This window comes from Gymnoscopelus braueri (genome assembly GCF_963280865.1).
Source record: "Gymnoscopelus braueri genome assembly, chromosome: 7".
NCBI classification, from domain to species: Eukaryota; Metazoa; Chordata; class Actinopteri; order Myctophiformes; family Myctophidae; genus Gymnoscopelus; species Gymnoscopelus braueri.
Window position 1 is genome coordinate 24,610,015 of NC_137608.1, and position 19,188 is coordinate 24,629,202.

At 42.0% G+C, this 19,188-nt stretch overlaps 2 protein-coding genes across 4 annotated transcripts; one reads left to right on the plus strand and one right to left on the minus strand.

Annotated features, from left to right (window-relative positions):
- Positions 1 to 268: 268 nt before the first annotated feature.
- Positions 269 to 7,765, minus strand: znf131 (zinc finger protein 131). Of its 3 annotated transcripts, none has more exons than XM_080433760.1 (9): positions 7,659 to 7,765; positions 5,903 to 6,050; positions 5,693 to 5,794; positions 4,891 to 5,035; positions 4,581 to 4,689; positions 4,209 to 4,403; positions 2,174 to 2,561; positions 1,921 to 2,051; positions 269 to 1,591 (listed from the first exon to the last, which is right to left on the minus strand). In XM_080433760.1, exons 2-9 carry the CDS (start codon positions 6,030 to 6,032, stop codon positions 1,058 to 1,060), a joined length of 1,734 nt encoding a protein of 577 aa, XP_080289886.1. In that variant the 5' UTR covers positions 6,033 to 6,050; positions 7,659 to 7,765; the 3' UTR covers positions 269 to 1,057. The 3 variants fall into 3 exon arrangements, with proteins under 3 accessions (XP_080289886.1, XP_080289887.1, XP_080289885.1); XM_080433761.1 differs by having other exon boundaries at positions 4,212 to 4,403; positions 5,903 to 6,053; positions 7,659 to 7,762; XM_080433759.1 differs by having other exon boundaries at positions 5,903 to 6,053; positions 7,659 to 7,762.
- A 4,280-nt stretch (positions 7,766 to 12,045) lies between these two features.
- Positions 12,046 to 16,926, plus strand: selenop (selenoprotein P). The gene is made up of 5 exons (XM_080433271.1): positions 12,046 to 12,185; positions 13,021 to 13,256; positions 14,080 to 14,292; positions 14,649 to 14,766; positions 14,951 to 16,926. The coding sequence occupies exons 2-5, from the start codon at positions 13,054 to 13,056 to the stop codon at positions 15,329 to 15,331; spliced, it is 915 nt and encodes a 304-aa protein (XP_080289397.1). The 5' UTR covers positions 12,046 to 12,185; positions 13,021 to 13,053; the 3' UTR covers positions 15,332 to 16,926.
- Positions 16,927 to 19,188: the final 2,262 nt, after the last annotated feature.

Here is a 19,188-nt window from a genome sequence, read left to right on the forward strand (position 1 = left end):
GTGTAGACCCTTTAAGTAAAAGTATCAATACACTGCAATGAAGAAATACTGTACAAGTATATGTTCAGTTAATTTATGTAAAGTATTATAGTTATATACCAAGATGGAAAAAGTTGACCTGTAATATTAGAGAAATATGCAATAGATGTAATAAAAATCTCCACAAGATAACTGGACAGACATAACTAGCAGTTGCATAAATGGAAATAAAAAGAGAATGGAGACATTCGGTCAAAGCTATGTGTTAATGCAGACACAGTTATTATAATAGTATTTTATTTATTGATCTGTACAAATACAAGATCAGCATCTTGAACAACGTTAGATAAACCTATAAAAACAAAACCGAGTCCAGTTCTTCCAAAGTCTATTTAGTGAAAACAAACATTATATTATACATCATAATTCAGCAATTATAATAATTAACACAGGAAGACACATTTGTTTCAGGGGGGGAAATCCTGGTAGAATAAACTCAACAGCATCTCTTTCACAGATAGATGAAGCCAAATCTAATCTAAACTGAACCATGTAAGGAACCATGTAAGGAAGTAAAGCTAAAAAAATGGCAGAAATAAATCTAAAAACTAAGACAAAGGAAATCATCTTGTGCAAAAAAATATAATTTGTCTCCTTCCATAACCCAGACTCCTTAGTGGGAGATGGGTTGCGTACTATAGCCTCACTTGTAAATGATCGTATGAATAACAGATTTTCAAATAATCTGCATTGAAAATCTATTATTTACAGGAAGTGACAACGTCGCATGACAAAGCACAAACTGGGCTTAAGCCTTTCAGTGTGATGGTCGACAGCAAGACATTCTAGAGTGGAATAATGTATTCCACATCATGCAGTGTTCTGAGAGGAGAATAAAACATTAGCATCACCGCAGCCACTTAGGACAGAGTTTGGACAATTGCACCGTAGTATCTTTTTATACGCGTGTCATACTTAACATTGCCCAGTTGTTGAAATGCTTCACTGTGTGCGAGCTGCAATCCCTGGCTGGCTGGCTGAGTACGACAAGTCTTTTTTTTAAAGCCAATTGGTTGTCTCATACTTCCACGGCTTCCACGGCTTGCTCCGCTTCCTCGATTCTCACCACCTCATCCCCCTCATCTATTTCCACCTCCACCTGCTGGCCCTCCACTGCCTCCGCAGTGGTCACGTGCACCACCTGGATCTCCACGCCAGCCTGCTTCAGTCTCTCCATGTCCTCCTCGCACATCTCCGCCATGCTGCCGTCATCCTCCACCACCACTGTCGTCGTCGTCTCACCCATCTCTATCACGTCCACGTGCTCCACCTGGATGCCATCGTCCAGCAGCACCGTCTCCTCCTCGCCCTCCAGGGACTGTGTTGCCGCGGCGAGGTCCTCGGCCGCCGAGTCGGAGGCGCCCGCCGCCATCTCCTCGGCGGCCAGTAGCTTGGCGTCCTCTATGCCGTGGACATCTCTGAGGTGCATCTGCAGGTCCTTGGGGTGCGTGAACCACAGGTCGCACATGGTGCAGTGGTTGGGCTTCACCCCCGTGTGGCTCACCAGGTGGTTCTTGAACTGCTCCCAGCTGTTGAAAATGCTACTGCATACCTGAGGGAAGTCGAGAGAGGGGTAACATGGTGTTTTTTAACAAATCATTTTGTGCCCAGGAGGATTCAAGTGGGGACGATGCGTTTACAAAAGATAGACATCGACATGACATGTACTTGATATTAGAACTGATGAAAGATGTTATGTTTAATAACTTCAGCTTGATATTGATTTGTGAAAAAGAAAATCCCATTTGTTGTTAAGATCAAAAAACGAATTCATGAGGCATAGTATCAGTATTACCACATCATATTGTGATGATAGAACACTATTCATCCAATACATGTTGGGCCAATACTGGGACATTCCGTTCTATTGAGAAACCTCACCTGGCATTCGTAGAGTTTCTTTCGTCCTTTCTTGGCACCGGCACCATTTTGACATGCCGCCATATGACATTTAAGTGTGCTGTTCCGTGCAAACCGCTCACGGCAGTCTGGACATGCATAAGGCTTCTCACCTGAAAACAGAAATAGTAATAGTCTTGAGTAATTAGAAATAGATGAACCTCACTGTACCTCACAGATTCAAGGTGATCAGTTTGCTTTTACTTCATAGGTGGGGGGCGGGGGGGGGGCTCACCAGTGTGCTTTCTTAAGTGCTCTTTGAAGTGGCCAAAGTGGTCAAACTGCTTGTCACAGTATTCGCACACGTGTACTCTCTTCTGCTGGGGTCTTTGGTTCCGGGACAGCTCCTCGGCTTCGTAATGCAATGTGTTGACGTGTTGTTTCAGGGCGCCCTCTCGCGTGTACGCTTTACCACAGTGATTACACACATAGGGCTTTCCACTGCTAAGCCCGAGGCCGCTGTGGGTCTTCAAGTGCTGCTTGAGATGATAGTAGAGCTTGAAGCTGCGGTCACACTGGTTGCAGCGGAACATGTTATCTACTTGGGAGATCTGGACCTCTACGACCTCAACGTTCTCCAGGACCTTGGAGGCAGCCACCGTCTCCTCCTGATATACAACCTCCTGGTGAGGAAAGAAACGACAAAAGACATTTAGTCAAATGTCATATATATTTATATGACAATATTTATATCACTATTTAGATTTACAACAATAGACAATGACTCAAAAGCAGACAACTTGTCACAAACTAATTCCTTCTCTACGCCAGGCCTTAAGCTTTGCCATAAACAAGGAACAAAATGAACACCCGCCAGGCCGCCAAGCACCGATGGTATGTAGATTTCGTCTTCGTCTACTCAGCTACTCTGGCGTGTAATTAAATTAGGAGCCGACTTCCTGAATTGGCTGAAATGGCTACAGAGATACTTATTCTTTGAGCAGTGCAGCCACTGCTATGTGTGAAATGTGCGTCTGTCTGTTTGTAACATGAGATCTGTGCACCACTTACTTCACTGCCAAGACCAATCAGACGGGTAAACTCTATAGGATCACAATGGTATCGGGTGTCTTTATCAGACAGTAGGTGTCTTCATCCCATTAAGACCGGGAAAGCATTCGTGTCATTTTAGATTTCAGCTAAAAAAGTATTATTTTATACTTTGGCTATTAAAAAATTCATGAAAAAGGTGTGCAAATCTTTTCATGTATATATTTTCAAAAGCAAACATTTTTTAACTGAAATCATTGCTTCTGGGGGTTCCTGGAACAACAGATTTTGAGATACGGGGGGTCCGCAGCCAAATACACATAATTTTGGGGGTCCTCGACATGAAAAGGTTTGAGCACCACGGATATATAAACATACGCTTTTCAGAAAACCATTAAGATTTAGAAGGCATTTGTAGAATCGGCCTCAGGTCTTACTGGGTTATACAAGTATGTCCAAAGACAGTCGGCAAGGAAAGTGAGCAAAATCATGTCAAAGAAGAAGCGTTGTCAGTATCAACGTATCGTCACACACAGTACCTACATTTATTAACACTACATCGTACAATCTGGTAAGTTGATCTTATGATTTTAACTTGGTCATGTCGCAGAGTGACGTGACGTGTAATAAAAGTAAAAGACAGAATCTGTCTACAGTGTGACCAAGGCTTTTAAGTCATATTACAAATAACTTTACGCATAAAGCATGGCTGGTGTTTTGATGTACTGAAGACAAGAGAATCCGTAAAGCGCCTTCAAAGTTCCCTAAATAACTTGATTAGGCGGAGTACAACCTTTTGACCTCTTCAAGGTCTTCGTCAGGTAGAAATGTTCAGTATATTTTGTATATTTGTATATTTTTCCAGCACCAGTCAAAATTGGTTGTGGATGCACGTGTACCTCCTGGGCTGCATTTGTGTTGTGGTTTAACGTGGGGTGAAATCAGTAAATAACACCAAAAGTTGTGAATATCATTGTCAAAAAGGTATGAATAATTGTCTGTCGCTATGAGCATTTGCATGTTGCAAGAAAGAGAGTGAGAAGACCACATAAGGGAGAGCACTCTAAAAACACTGTTTACTCTCTCTCAAAGAGAGACCTGAGCAGGTAGCCTGGACCCTGGTTATTGTCAATCTTGTGGACAATTCTTAATTGGAGTTGAATAGCTCAAGCCTTGACAGGCATGCCAGGAATCAGACATTCAAACAACCAAGTTATTACATGATAGCTTTGTGCATAAAAAGTAGTAAAATAAAGCAATACATTGATCAATGGCACAACTACCTCCTCTATTCCTTCTCTCTTGAGCACATGTAGAGTCTGTGCCCCCTGCTGGTATTTGCTGGTAATGTCAGCTAGCAGAGCCAGTGCAGAATCATCTGATGAAGCCTGGGCATTCCTCGCCGCATCCACCACCTCCTCCAGTCCCGACTCCTCCACCTCGATAGACCCATCCCCTACAACCTCGATCTCCACCTGCAGGGACAAATAAATCATTCTAGATTAACAATAAAAATGTAAAATACAAAAGTTGCCCCCCTTACCCTAAAATGTGTAATTGCCTGGCAAAGAGCTTCATTCATATCAGTGAGATTACTTTACTACAACTTTACTACTGGGATTAGTTATGCAGTGCAATGAGTCATGTAATACCTGTTCCCCTTCCACTGTGGGCAAAGCCTCTGTGATCACATTCGATGTCTCTGCGATCTTCCTCTTTTTGGTGTTCTTACTCCCCGTCCGAGATGGACTCTCACTCATTCTGCAGATGGAAAGGAGACAGAATACGCTGACCTTTTATTTTTTCTGTCAGTATCGTAAACAATTTTCACTTGAGTGGTAACGCTTCATATTCTGTGACGGATTTCAACTCCATTACAAACAGCTCTTGGTTGTTAGACCAGTGAATATATAGAATAACTCAAATACGAAAATTTAGTTAAAATGATGTGCGCTTTCTCACTTGTTTCTGAGGGCCTTGATGGCCTCCTGCATCTGAAGGTACTCTGCTGCCTTCAACACATCGTTGGCCTCCTCTTCCTCACTGACAGCCAGGGTGGCTGTGTATGTGAACTCCACCAAATGGCTGAAGGCTGTGTTGCTTACACCTGGCAGACAGAGAGAACCAGTAAGGCCCGATTCATACTTCATCGCACGATGATGTCGCGCCGAAAATAGCGCTCACAGCGCTGAGCTTGTAGGTCTGCTATTTTTGGCATGCTACACCGTCGTGTGATGGAGCATACATTAGGCTTAAGAGGGAATGTGAGGATACCAGCTTGTGAGTATGCTGGACAATGTTGATATAAATGGGAAATAAGCATTTGTCCAACAAAACTAGATTGGGGAAATGTGAGAAACACATGAACATAATTTTGTGTGTACAGCACAATTGAGATCTATGTCGTAGTCACAAAATTACATGCCGAATAATCTAGTAATATGATTGTATTGTAATACATTGAATTGTTAAAAAACATGTCAGAAGAGCAAACTATGAAGTCACCAAAGAACAACCTTTGCAAATGCTTTTGCATTTTGTGCGTATTACATGACACTATATTACTTTGTGATTATGATCATGCTTTCATAATGTCTTATGGTACTCGCGAGGATTACAATGCTTTATAACACAAATCTTAAAAAGGTACTGTACATGTAACCAAAGGTTTTGAAATTAAGAGAGGCTCCAGAAGCATGCAATGTGCACCACAGGGATATGTTTTACAGAATGTTTCTTTCACAAGGAAGTCAGTGAAACATACCCTCTATCTCCACCAATGGCTCCTGGGTGAAGTTTTGGAAGAACTTGTGGAAAAACTGACTGCAAGCTGCCAGCACTGCTTTGTGGGCCCTGAACTGGTGGCCTGCACAGTAGGAAGAGAGGTCTAAGCATGATTTGGTACAGATAAATACTATATCATAATATAATAATATGTCATAAAAAACTATTATGAATAATTTTGTTTCCGTACCGTCCACAATCAGGGTGATATCTGTGAACTGGCCCAGTTGTCGCTGCTCATTTAGCTTGTCCAGCATTACTTTATAGTGGGCTGGAAACTCACTGCCACAGTCCATCTCTACCTCCATCTCATCCGCCATGATTTACCCCTTCCCTCCCTACTGGAAATAAAAGATGATAAGCAACAAAAGGTTAGTTTGGCACAGGTCAAATGACGTATTATCTCTACAAATTGGAATCGTTCCCTCTTGACCGGGGTCTCCCAGGGTGTACTTGGCCCCTTCCTTTACACTAAATCTCTTGGCTGTATATACAGTATTAATATAATTTAAATGTTTTTAACCATGCATTCCATTATACCCCCATATTCACACATTCCCTGTTGCTGCTATCTTGTTCTCTTATTTTACTTCATAAAGTACTGTACTACTCTACTATTAAATTCAAATGGGCTTCATTGGCTTGAGAAAACATACATTTACATTGCCAATGCAAATATGAAACTAACCTATCAAAAATCTAAACTAAGACGTGTACAATTAAAAGGGAACAAAGAGATGTGTAATTTTGTTTTGTTGATTTGCAGTGTTGCAGACCATGTCACACCAATATTTCGCTGCTTGTACCTGTATTACTGAATGACAAATAAAACCCTCGAGTCATGAGTTCATAGTTTATCTGAAGCACTAGTGTTCTCTTTATGTGACTATTTACCCTGTTGTTTATTGACTAGGCCCTAGGGTTCTTGCTGACTCTGATCTCGTACTTTTAAGTCACTAAGATTCTTCCAAATTACAATTTAAGCATTTAGGATTAGCAAATGCCTGAATTGTAATTTGTTAATAAATACAATAAGCAAAATGTAAAAGAAAGATCTCCATCTCTATAAGGAGTTGTGGGCACAGCAGCAATACATTTTCTACATTCTACTCCTGTTCTACTGGCTGCTGTTGAATGGACTTGGAAACTGAGAAGGTCTGGTAGTGAGGTGGTCCAAGTTTCAAGGAGCAAATGCAAATCATCAATCATCAATCCTATCTTTAGCAACCTAGAAGACAGCTATCTAACAGTTAGCAAGGATTAAGGAAGGACAGAACGCCACTCTTGGCTAGGCCTGGGTGAAACATAGTGATCATCTATCCTGCCAAAGTGTGTGTGTGTGTGAGGTCTTTGATGATCAGCTGAGCCCAACCATGCATAAGACATGAGCATAAACCTCTTTAAAGCAGAGCTAGGTTTAAAGTAGCCTGGGATCAAGACTATCAAATATGTATTTTGTATCAAGACTCTCGGGCTAGGTTTAAAGAGTGATTTATACATGGAAAATAACCGATCTCCAAGCTTGAGAGCTTATGGAAGCAGAAGCAGAACAAGCTTATTGTTATATCAAGCCTTTAAGAGGCTCGTTTAGCTGACTTCCTCCCACAAACAGGAAAACAATGTTCCACTGTATATTGTACAACATATAAGTAACTCGTTGTAATATAAGCGACTCCGCCAAATTAAACCCATATTTACAAATATTACAACTTACCAGCTTGAAACGAGCACAAGGAAACTACACATGTTATTAACATAATAATAATAATAACAACATCTAAAGCCACTGCAGCTAACGGGCCTCTTTAGCAGGTTCGCCATTTCGAGTTTGAACACACAACTACGTCATCAAATCGCGCATTAAAATACACCTTTTTCCCACACAGATTTCTCTCCCGTGTTCTCCCAGGGTCAGACTGGGACTCATAAACAGTCGATAAACCTACCTCAAATCCGGCTACGCTGCTTTTGAGAGTTATTTAGTGGTAATATGTGTCTCGACGCATGTAGCCTTGCTCTTCTCTGGTTGCTCCGAAAAGGGCGGTCGTTCAACACTCGGGACTCAGATTCCCAGAAGCCCTTGCGGTTTCGAGGGACGCTTTGGCGTTGCTAATAGAGACAGTGATGAGTGATGGCGAGGGGACATTAGGTTATGGAGTTATGTGTATTTAACAAATAATAAGGAATCAAAATACATACATTTGAAAAGGTTTCTGAATCAACGAACAAGATGCACTTTTTTATTGTGATTGATTTGAGCAAATCTTGTTTTTCTTCCATTTTATTAACATTATACCAATTCTCCCAGTTTACCAATGTTTATCACAGAGATAATTATGTTCATTTTGTATGCATGGAGATTCGGCTTCTTCTTTTTTGCCGATGGGTTCCCAGATTGTGCACACACACACACACACACACACACACACACACACACACACACACACACACACACACACACACACACACACACACACACACACACACACACACTGTCACATCCGGACTGGACTATCTGGTGAAATGAGAAAGCAGTGCAGGTGCTGCTGCTCCAACATCTACTCTCCTTTGAAAAGAAGATCAGCTTCTTAGGATGGTGATCAGGTCAAATATCAGATATCTTCAGTTCCTCAGCAATTAGCTGCTCTGGTTGCTCCCAAGGTTCTGAAGATGACTGAAGAGTCTTTGAGAGTGATTCCCTGGGCAACAGATCAACGTCAAACACATGTGAGTGCTGGCCTGCTGCTTTAACAACTGTGCTCAGGTACTGGTTTCAACTGGTAGCCATGCTGCATATCTGTGTTTGTTTACAGAACAGGATGGGGGGGGGGGGTCTCAGCTTTGTCAGGTCATGATGTAAGACAGGGAACTACAAGGGATGAAAGCTTAGGAAACACTGCTCTAGCGGTAGCAATTAGCAAATACACCATTTACTAATGTATTCATTCATTTATTTATTCATTTATCATTCATTCATTCAGAATCAACTTTATTGTCACAGGTTTACAGGTAGGCCTATAAAGAAGTGGGTGGGAAAAAAATGTGTGCAAGCTCCATCATTCATAGTTTTCAAGAAAGGGGGGGGGGGGCAGAGAGAGGGAGAGCTAGGAGGAAAGAAACATTTATACATATATTGCACAAATAAGTAGCAGGTATGTACATGATGTTAGACATAAGGTGCAAAAAGTAGCAGGTATTATTATGTACATGAGGTTTATTATATAAAGGTGCAGGTAAAAAAAAACTAGCAGCAGGTGCAGTATTTGAGATACATCCACAAGAAGGAAGGTATAATCAAACATAAGGAAAAGCAGTCCATCAAAAAGGAAAGTGTTCCAGTGTTACAGGTGACAGGCGTGTCTTTTTAATAACAAAGAGAGAACATGGGCGCTTGCAGGAAAGGGCAGGGATTTCCATATTAATAACAGCAATACAAAAAAGAGATAGGAGTGCACATGCACAAGTGACTGAGCAGTGGGCATCATCAGCCTGGCTCCACTGAAATGGAAATGCTGCTGTCACAGGCCAGCACAGACATGCCTCAACACGCCCTTGGTTTACATGTTGTGTACATTCTTTGCAGTTGCCCCTATAGGCCTAATCGCTAACTGCAAGTCAAGTCAGTCAGTACAGAGAACATTTTCTTTTAATGATTAAAGTGTGTGATGAAATATTCTTGAAGTAGAGGGAGCCTAATCTTGATCAGAGATTGAAGGTATGGATGGTGATTGTTGTGGATCCCCTGGCTGCGGATAAAGGGATGTCTGTGGACTGTTATTATAAGTTGTTAATATTATTGTTGCTATGCACTTCTTTCAAGTGCATTTAGCGGTACTTGCTCTGTTTAGTATTTCTATGTACTGAGATCACTCTGTGCAGGAATACACACAATGATTTCTCTCTGTCTCTACTGTTTCTCTCTGCCTGTATGTCTTTCTCAAAGGACAGTCTATTGGTAGAAACGTTTCTGTGTAAGCCATACTCGGACGAAGTTGAAGTCTAAAGGTAATTTCACACCCTATAAAATCAGAATCATCTTTATTGTCACATCACAGGTTTACAGGTTTATGGGTTTAGGGGGGGAGGAATCAAAAAAGAGACAACAAGGTTAGGCTGACCGGAGAAGCTATGGTCTGTTACACACAACACAAACCATTGCCAAGCCATGCATGTTTAGCAACAATGCTTTGTGCAGGCAGCCAGGCACAGTTGCAGTTTGTGCATGTGTGTCCTGAGCTTGGTATGTTCTCATTAGTGGGCTCCGTCTCCATATTTGGTGAGAGCCCAGTTATGTTCATTAGAGCCCAAAGGATGCCAGATTCTTGGGTCCAGTGCACACCCGATTTGGATGAGTCCTAGACCAGTGGTTCTCAACCTGTGGGTCGGGACCCCCAGGGGGTCTTGACCAACCATGTGGTCCTAAGAGTCTCCGTCTAACTAAGCTGATGGTGAGTGATGGTTCAGTTGAGTGACGAGCTCGGAGAACAAGATGGCACCAGGCAGATATGAGACAAGGAGAAGAACAAAATTAGTAGGAGTATATAACATGCATCTCGTATCATTGTGCACAGACGTCAGGCTATCTGATAAAGTAGTTGATTGTCATGGCGTTAAATGTATCAGTATGTGCTTACGCAGATGAGAGTGATTCAACACATGTATGTATGTACTGGGTTTGATTGATTGATTGAATACTTTATTAACAGTTTGAAGAAAAGGTATGGTACGAATTATACAAAAGGTGATATAAGGATGACACAAAAAACCCTGTGTATTCAATTCATCGAGACATTTAAAGACAAGCAATACTATACAATAATATGCAAAACATCATCTAGTAGTAATAAAAAAAGAGAAATATGTACAGAGGGGGGGGGTCATTTCTGGTGATAATCTTAGACGTTTTACAGGGACCAGATACCAATTTCAGATACTACTAGTACAGTAGGTGCTCTTTTATGGCGGCTTTAAGGAGTCTCACCTTTTTAAGACTGTTGGGTCAAGCAGATAAAGGTCAGTCTAATCATAGATAAAGGTCAGTCTAACCTCTGAGCCTAGGTGTAAAAGGGCAAGCAGAAGAGCTGGGCTCAGTGTCTGTATGCCTCAGGAAGACTGGACTGAACGGCAAATGTATATCTCTGTATGTATCATTGTCTTAAGTATCCTTAAGTACAATTGTATCTATGACTACTTAATAATAAATGAAGTGTAATTCTTTGATAATAGGCACACTATTGTTGTGCCTATTACACTGTGGTACACTGCCTCTGCTTTCCATGTTATTAAAAAGTAAAACACACACTACCACAGAAAATGAAGATAACCCTCTACAGTAACCTCTTCAACAATGAGTCTTATATTTGTTTTTACAATTCTCTAGTAGAAGTAGTATACATCATAGATTAGAAGTAGAAAGTAAAGACTGTTCACTTTACCAATCAAAATCAATCTTTTAACATAATTTGAATAGTGGCCTAATTATAGTACGTGGCTGTGTATTTGTAGGCTGTGACATACTGTGGTCTGCATGTGAATTGAATCTTAGATTTGATCTGTTGTTTAAGATAAATACGCTATTTTATAGGCACTACTATGAGGTAAGAAAATGTGCAGTAGTACATATTTAGTGCACTTTTGATCTGAAGTATCATTGACCTGAACAGTGTTACAGTTTTCTATATTACCCATTACCCATACCCTGAAGAAGACGTACTTTGTCAAAACGTTGGTGTCTTAAATAATAATAAAAAAGGTATTGCATCGTGAGTCGTGACTACGAGCTGTGTGACCGCATTCTTTTTTCTATATTATTTTCTATATTATCAAGATTTCCCTTTCTGTAGAGTCCTGCAGAAAGTTATTAAAATCTACTGTATTGGCTTTGCTGAAGGTTCTTGGACACTGCAAGTCCTGCCTTCAGTACTTTTTTTCACTTCTCCCCCAGAGAAAAAGAGTATGTCACAATGTTCTGTTCTTGATAAAAACGACCATGTCAGCCTACAACACTACTAGCTTAGAACCTGTAGATTGGTTGGTTTGTTTAAACTGGTAAAAGAGTTTGCTTCAATTTGTGAGGCAAATGCTTATTACAAAGTAGTCTTCAGTACTGACTCATATATCCATCCACCTCATAGAACAAAGGATATTCTCTCTCCTCGTATCACTGTCTCAAAGAGTTTTAACAAAGTTCTTCAACGCCCCCCCCCCCCTCCCCCAAACATTTTCCATTATATTTAATGACTTTCTAACTCTAACCCACTGATAAAAGGATTGTGCACAGTGACTTATTTAACTTGATGAAAGTACACGGATCAGCAAACAGCCCCTACTGAACTTTGTCCCCCTTTCAGACAGGAAAACAACAGACAGAGTATAAAAGGGGGGTGCAGCAGAGGGAGAGACTTGTTTTTGTTCAACACACAAGAGCTGCAGCAACAGAGAGCTGAGCTGAAGAGAGACATTTTAACCAGAGGGTAAGAAATTCCTTTTATGCATTCTCTATGGTCATTCAGTTCAGTGCTATAGCCTTATTTAAGTTGGGGTGCAGATAATAATGTAATTATTACATGCACATTAAATACATTTGTTGAATGTTGATTTTTTTCCCCCCTGCAGCTGTGTGTAATCTCCTTGTTCGTCCATTAATAAAACAGTTTTCATGATATGCATTTCCTTCACAAACTCTGTACAAAAATCCATGTTTGTTATTTAAGTTGTTAGGCCATGCATGCTCAACTTTACTCTTTGAAGCTTGTTTACCACTTCAAATGCATCTATGTATTCATTTATGCATGCATACAGTAATTTTCTGAGTGCACGCTTAAAAAAATTGTATTGCGAGAATGTGGTGTGAAAATGTCTTTATTTTTTTTACAGATTAGTATTGTAGCACTTAGTTGCAAATGATTGGGTGCAGTAGAAAAAACTAACATAAAAAAACCCAGTCTGTACAGAATAGTTAATCTTTTGCATTGTTAGCTAAGCCCAGATTCTGAATACCAGCTTCATTGTTTATTTTAATGTTCTATCCTTCCATCAGTAGCTATGTCACATGTTAGTTTCAGATCGATACGTGAAATGAGCAAACAGTTTGAAAGATCAGGGACTTGTTTGGATGATCAGAAAAGTGGAGACACTGGGTCTGACCTTTTGTACAATGTTCTTGTTTTTGTCTGCTGATGAGCTCAGCTCATCTGAACTCGGACAATGTCCCACTTCCTCATCAGACCTCCCCCCTCCTCAATACCACCCTCTTGTCTGTCCTGACTCCTCTCCCTCCCCCTCCATTTCCCAATCTCTCATCAACAGCAGGATCAGGGGGTGAAAGGAGGCGCAGCAGAAATGTGGGCGTGCCTCAGCCTCCTCCTGACACTCTGCCTGCTCCATGGGGGCGGGGCGGAGAGTGAGGGGGGCGGCCCCCGCTGCCAGCTACCGCCGCAGTGGAAGATAGGGGGGGTGGAGCCTATGAACGAGGCGATGGGACGGGTGACCGTGGTGGCTCTGTTACAGGCCAGCTGATTGTTCTGCTTGGTGCAGGCAGCCAGGTGAGCACTGTTTCCCAAACACTGGGTCGGGACCCATGTGTGGGTCGCGGACACATTTTTATGGGTCACGAGTAAATATCCATTTTTTCCCTGTTTTTTTATTATTATTATTTCAAAACATTCAAACAGTTAAAGGAGGAGTTCACCCAAAAAATGACTTATTTTCTATCAATTGCACACCCCATGAAGCCTTGAATTCATGGATTTATTTTTGTTTTTGTGGCATTCCTAAGCCAATAATTTGATTATAATAAATTTGTCCCCATTGATTCCGGTAGGAGACACAAATGCATTTGTGTCTCCTACCGGAATCAATGGGGCTAAATTTATTAAAATCAAATAATAAAGGAAGGAATGCGACAAAAACAAAAAAATATCCATGAATTCAAGGCTCCATGGGGTGAGTAATCCATAGAAAAAAATGTATTTTGGGGGTGAACTACTCCTTTAAGAACAAATCCAATGATTTTTCAAAATAATTCCATGAATAAATTCCATAAATTAGAAAACAAATGTTTAAGAAGTAGTGAAAATAGCCTTAGTATCTACAAGCTCACAACGTGTCGTGTCGGTCAGATAGAAATATACCTAAATCTTGATATGTTTTTTTAATATAAACTTCATTGTGTGCATGTCTGTGTCTGTGTCTGTGTGTGTGTGTGTGTGTGTGTGTGTGTGTGTGTGTGTGTGTGTGTGTGTGTGTGTGTGTGTGTGTGTGTGTGTGTGTGCGTGCGCGCGTGTGCGTGTGCGTGTGCGTGTGTGTGTGTGTGTGTGTGTGTGTGTGCTCGTGCATGTGTGTGTGTGTGTGTTCTTCCATGAGCAGAATGGATGGTCTGCACCAGAAGCAGGAAAGTCTGGGTTTCCATAACATTACCTACATGGTAGTTAACCACCAGGGGGAGCAATCACAGCGTCTCCACCCACTGCTGGCCCAGAGACTGTCAGCCAACATCTCGCTGTACAAGCAGGACACCCAACAGGCCGATGTTTGGCAGGCGCTGAATGGAGAAAAGGATGACTTCCTTATTTACGACAGGTCAGCTACCCGCACTGACACAGTGTGTAAACTGTGCATTTCTTTCCATTGTCTGTTGTGTTCCAAGTCTACAACAGAGGTTCTAATTTATTTTTATTTCAAGGACCCCCATAACTCTTAGAGTTTACAAATGCAACCAAATGGACCGATAAGGGTCCATTTAGACCCTGAGGGTCCCTGGACACCACACTGGTCTTCAATATTGTCAGTTAATCAACACAGGATGCCATTCATAATTTGGTGTAATACATTTCTCATTCAAATCCTCTCAAATGTAAAGTATTTTGGTTGTTCCGAAGGCCAACTAGAATAAAGTCACAGCAGTTCATGGTGTTTTTATTCCTCTTTACCATCAGATGTGGCCGTCTCACCAACCACATCTCACTCCCGTACACCATCATCGGGCAAGGTCATATAGAGAAAGCCATCAGAGAGGCCTACTGCAACAGAACATGCGGGGACTGCGTTCATGAGGTAAGCTAAAGAGGGCATACAAGTACATATAGACATTGTTTTACGAGGAAGTATTGGTAATGGGTTTGTCCGTCAAAGACAAACACGCTCTCTGACGTCCCATCTAGCTCTTTTCCCCCCTGTATTTGGTCCCTCACTCCTTACACTGCTCTCTCCTTCTTTCTTCTTCATCTTGCCCTCGCAGCCTGCTGACGTCCCAGAAGAGTGCACCAGAGCACCTGAACCCAAGCCTGAGGGAGAGGGAGAAGAGGAGCCTAGCCACGGTCACGGTCACCACCATGGCCATGGACATGGTCATCACCACGGAGACCGTGGACATGGTCATCACCATGGCGTCGGCCATGGTCACCACGGCGATAGAGAGCAGGGGCGTGGGCAGGGGCGTGAGGGATCTCGCGGGCACGTGGGGCAACAGGGGCACCGGCACGGTGTTGAGCAGCAGGGGCGTGAGGGATCTCGCGGGCACGCGGGGCAACAGGGGCACCAGCACGGCGTCGAGCAGATGGATCTGGTCCATGGCCAACAGCAAGCAGGCCAGCAGGCCATGCACATGGGTCACCAGTGATGACCCACTGAAGCACAGGGGGCTCCAGTGATGGAGACGAAGGCTCGGTGAAAGTCAAAGTTCAGCTGACAGGGGAGGGCGGGCTCTGAGAACGATGCCGCCCCCCGGTCCAGCTGACACTGACACTGACGGAGGCTGCTCGCAGACGCAGGGAGCGATCAGTCCGTTGGTCTCTGACACTGTGACGAGGCACTGCCTGCCTCCTGACAGTGACACGGGCTGACGGGCGGCGGAACCGATCTGGTCAGGGAGACCTGACAGTGACGTCCGTCCCCTGCTGACTGACAGCAGCCTAAGCCAGCACCATGAGTCTGACCCCCGGGTGTTGAGAGCTGAGGTTTCTGACCTGGTGTTTAAACATACCTCATAGCTACCAACACCTTGGGCTAAGTGCTCTGTATACCAACAAGTATTACCCTGGGAAAGGAGGGGGAGAATCCCCTATGAGGATGGAGCAGGATAGAATAACACAGGCTACATTTACGTAGGCCTAAGCTGGAATTTGAAATATTTGACAACATAAGTTCAAACAAGTTCAACCACAGAGAAAATTGGCTCATTCTTGTTTCGTTACAGACTGACGACTGCTGTTATCGATCCAAGTGGTTCTGTCAACATCAAAGAATAAATTCCTTCATTCCTCTGTCAGGGGATTGTTCTGATCCTTTCTCAGGAGTGTATGGGGGGGATTGTGTTTCTATATTTCCTCCTCCGTTAAGCTCTCTCCATCCTTTATGATGCCAGGCACATAAACTATAACCTAGTGGTGTCTGTTTGAAGTCAGGAAAGGGAAAGAGGAGTGGGAAGTTCACAAACACGGCAAACCCCCAAAAGTTAATTAATGAAATATTTCATGTAAGTTAAATCTGCAAACGCCAAATGTAAAGACTTCAGGAGAATAAGAAACCCCTTTATTATTGGACAAGAGACACAGACATCCGATCTTTTGTACTGATAAATAATTAGACAGTTGATTATTGTTTAAACTACAGATTTTGCTCTTGCAGCAAGAAGGTTAAAATCATAGAAGCATTTAAAAGTGTGCTACAAATGGAAAGATTGTATAATTCTGAAGTTCTGAACAGTAATCTTCCTATATGCACGCTACTGTTCATTATTCCTGTGCACCAGTGCTCCACCTAGTGGATGAACTGTATTACTCTGAAAAGTCACAGCTGTTTTCTTTGAGTTACTGTCGATGAAGTCACCACCTTCAATATATCTCATTCTCAACTACCTATCACAACTACTATCATTCACATTTTATATGTATTGTTTGGTCCTTTAGTCAAGTTCTAGATTTAGCTGTGTGGGTTGAAGATTGCGCAGATTTGTGCTAGGATTGTTATTTGGAAAAAAGAAATAAAATAAAACCAGTAGAGAAAAAAAGAAAGAAAGAGAAAAGTAATGAATGTAACACGGAGGCATTCAATGATTGTTTGAATACATGCTGTTGCTAATGAAGGTTTCCAGGGGAAGACACATATGTCACCTAGAAAACCTGATGTTCTGACAGAAATTTGTATTTGCTCATTGGATTGTGGATTGTAAAAGTGGAATGTAAAAGTAGGGTTGAATAAACATGACTGGGCTTATTTTTCTGTCTCATTATTGTGTGTATATCTGTTATCGCGGACTTTACCCACTTACCCTGTCCCACTTACCCTGTTGGAACCTGTCCATCCATACCCTATATATATACTTCAGTTGGACAGGGTCCACCAGGGGAGTATTTGATTGGTACCCTCCTATTTTCCCACCTCTACGCAAAATCTCATGACACATTGCAAGCTTGTAGATCTGCAGTTTTTGAGTCGTGTTCGCCAATTTTTGTCGAATGTTTGCCTATTATGACATGCCCAGAATAGGGACGCTAGGGTTCAAGTGGTCAAATTGACCCTGCCTACACATTGGCTACAACTGTCCTGAGGTATTCCAAATTTGCTGCGAGTGAAATGGCATGTGGGTGCGGGTTTGACGAGTGTGTGTGTGTGTGTGTGTGTGTGTGTGTGTGTGTGTGTGTGTGTGTGTGTGTGTGTGTGTTTGCAAAGGCATGTGGTACTGCACTCTGCACGTGTCTGTGGAGTTGAATGCATGTGACCTAGTTGGATCTCATTCCCCTCAATGTTCAACCCTTTATCATCTATTCTATATGATACAGATATTTGCATCTGGACTTTGAAGTCCAATGCTGCACAGACATCACATGGTTTTAGGGTCTGATGTGCAGTTAGTAAAGAAAGTACTTCTACAATATTTTAAGGCATGAAATAACAATAATAATAATAATACACTTAATTTGTATATCAAATGCAGCCCAAAATGCTTTACATGAAAAGAACAACAAAAGAAAAATGCGAGCAAAAGATGACCACAACATTAGAGCAGCACTATTTAACTTTGCTCTTCTAACCCGGATATGAACTGCTGTGCTGAAATTTTTACCATTGAGCCAATAGAGCCCGTCTGCTTGCTCGGGGGATGAATTGAATCTTGACCATCAGGTCAAAAGGTTAGTCAGATCCTGTGTCTAGGTGAGACATGACCTTTGACACAATCTAAATGTCTCAATAGAAGAACAGAGAGACAAAATACAACCACACACCAATCGTATAAGTTATATTGTATTAACATACTCTACCATACAGATTGGACAAAATTACATTTTATTAATTTAAAAAAAGTTACGTAGTGAGGCTTTAAACAAGATTAAAAAAACATTAAGAAGATGAAGTTATTAAATAATAAACACTAATGGGTGGCTGTGGAATATGTACACCAGATGGCGATCAAGGTACATAGCAGATAGCCACCAGTCTGCCAGCTGGAATGGTTCTCAACCTGTGGGTCGGGACCCCCAGGGGGGTCCTCACATGATTTTGGGGGGGTCCCCAGATGATAGTGAAGTGACAATTTAAGGACTTATAAGTCATTTTTAAAACCTAAAAAATAAAAGAAAGAAAAGAAAAAGACCATTACTGCATCAAAAGTAATCAACAAACTAAAACATTGGCCACAATGTCAGATAATATAAGTTGTGAAAATAGCCGATCTACAAGCCTCGCGAGGCATTGTGAGCTTGTAGATCTGCTATTTTCACAATATTTATCTGTGGAACGGAGTCAAACAAAATGGTGGGGCCCCAGTTCAACTATGATTATTTTAGGGGGTCACGGCCTGAAAAGGTTGAGAACCACGGGAGTAGAGGACTTGGCTTCAGGTTTAAATTTAGGTTGAACAAAGCCTCTCTCTCTCTCTCTCTCTCTCTCTCTCTCTCTCTCTCTCTCTCTCTCTCTCTCTCTCTCTCTTCTCTCTCTCTCTCTCTCTCTCTCTCTCTCTCAAATCATAAGATGTTTTTCTTGTTTCAGAATGGCTGTCTGGTTGCTTCCAAAGCACACATGGATGTAGTTGCAACTTGCACCAATGCTTACTCAACAAACAATTACATTGAGCTCAGAAAAATAACATTCATCTTTCCATCTGTCCCTTTTTCTCTCCTTTTCTCCCTCTTGTATGCAGGCAGCAAGTGCACACACCCACACACACACACGCCACACACACACCGACGCACGGACGCACGCGCGCACGCACACACGCGCGCGCACACACACACACACACACACACACACACACACACACACACACACACACACACACACACACACACACACACACACACACACACACACACACACACACACACACACACACACACACACACATCCTGACTGGACTATCTGGTGGAAAGAGAAAGCAGTGCAGAATGCTGCTGCTCCAGCATTGATTGATTGATTGAAATTGATTGATTGAATTTTTGTATTAGGCAAAAGGAATGTAAAACAACACAGTTACATTTA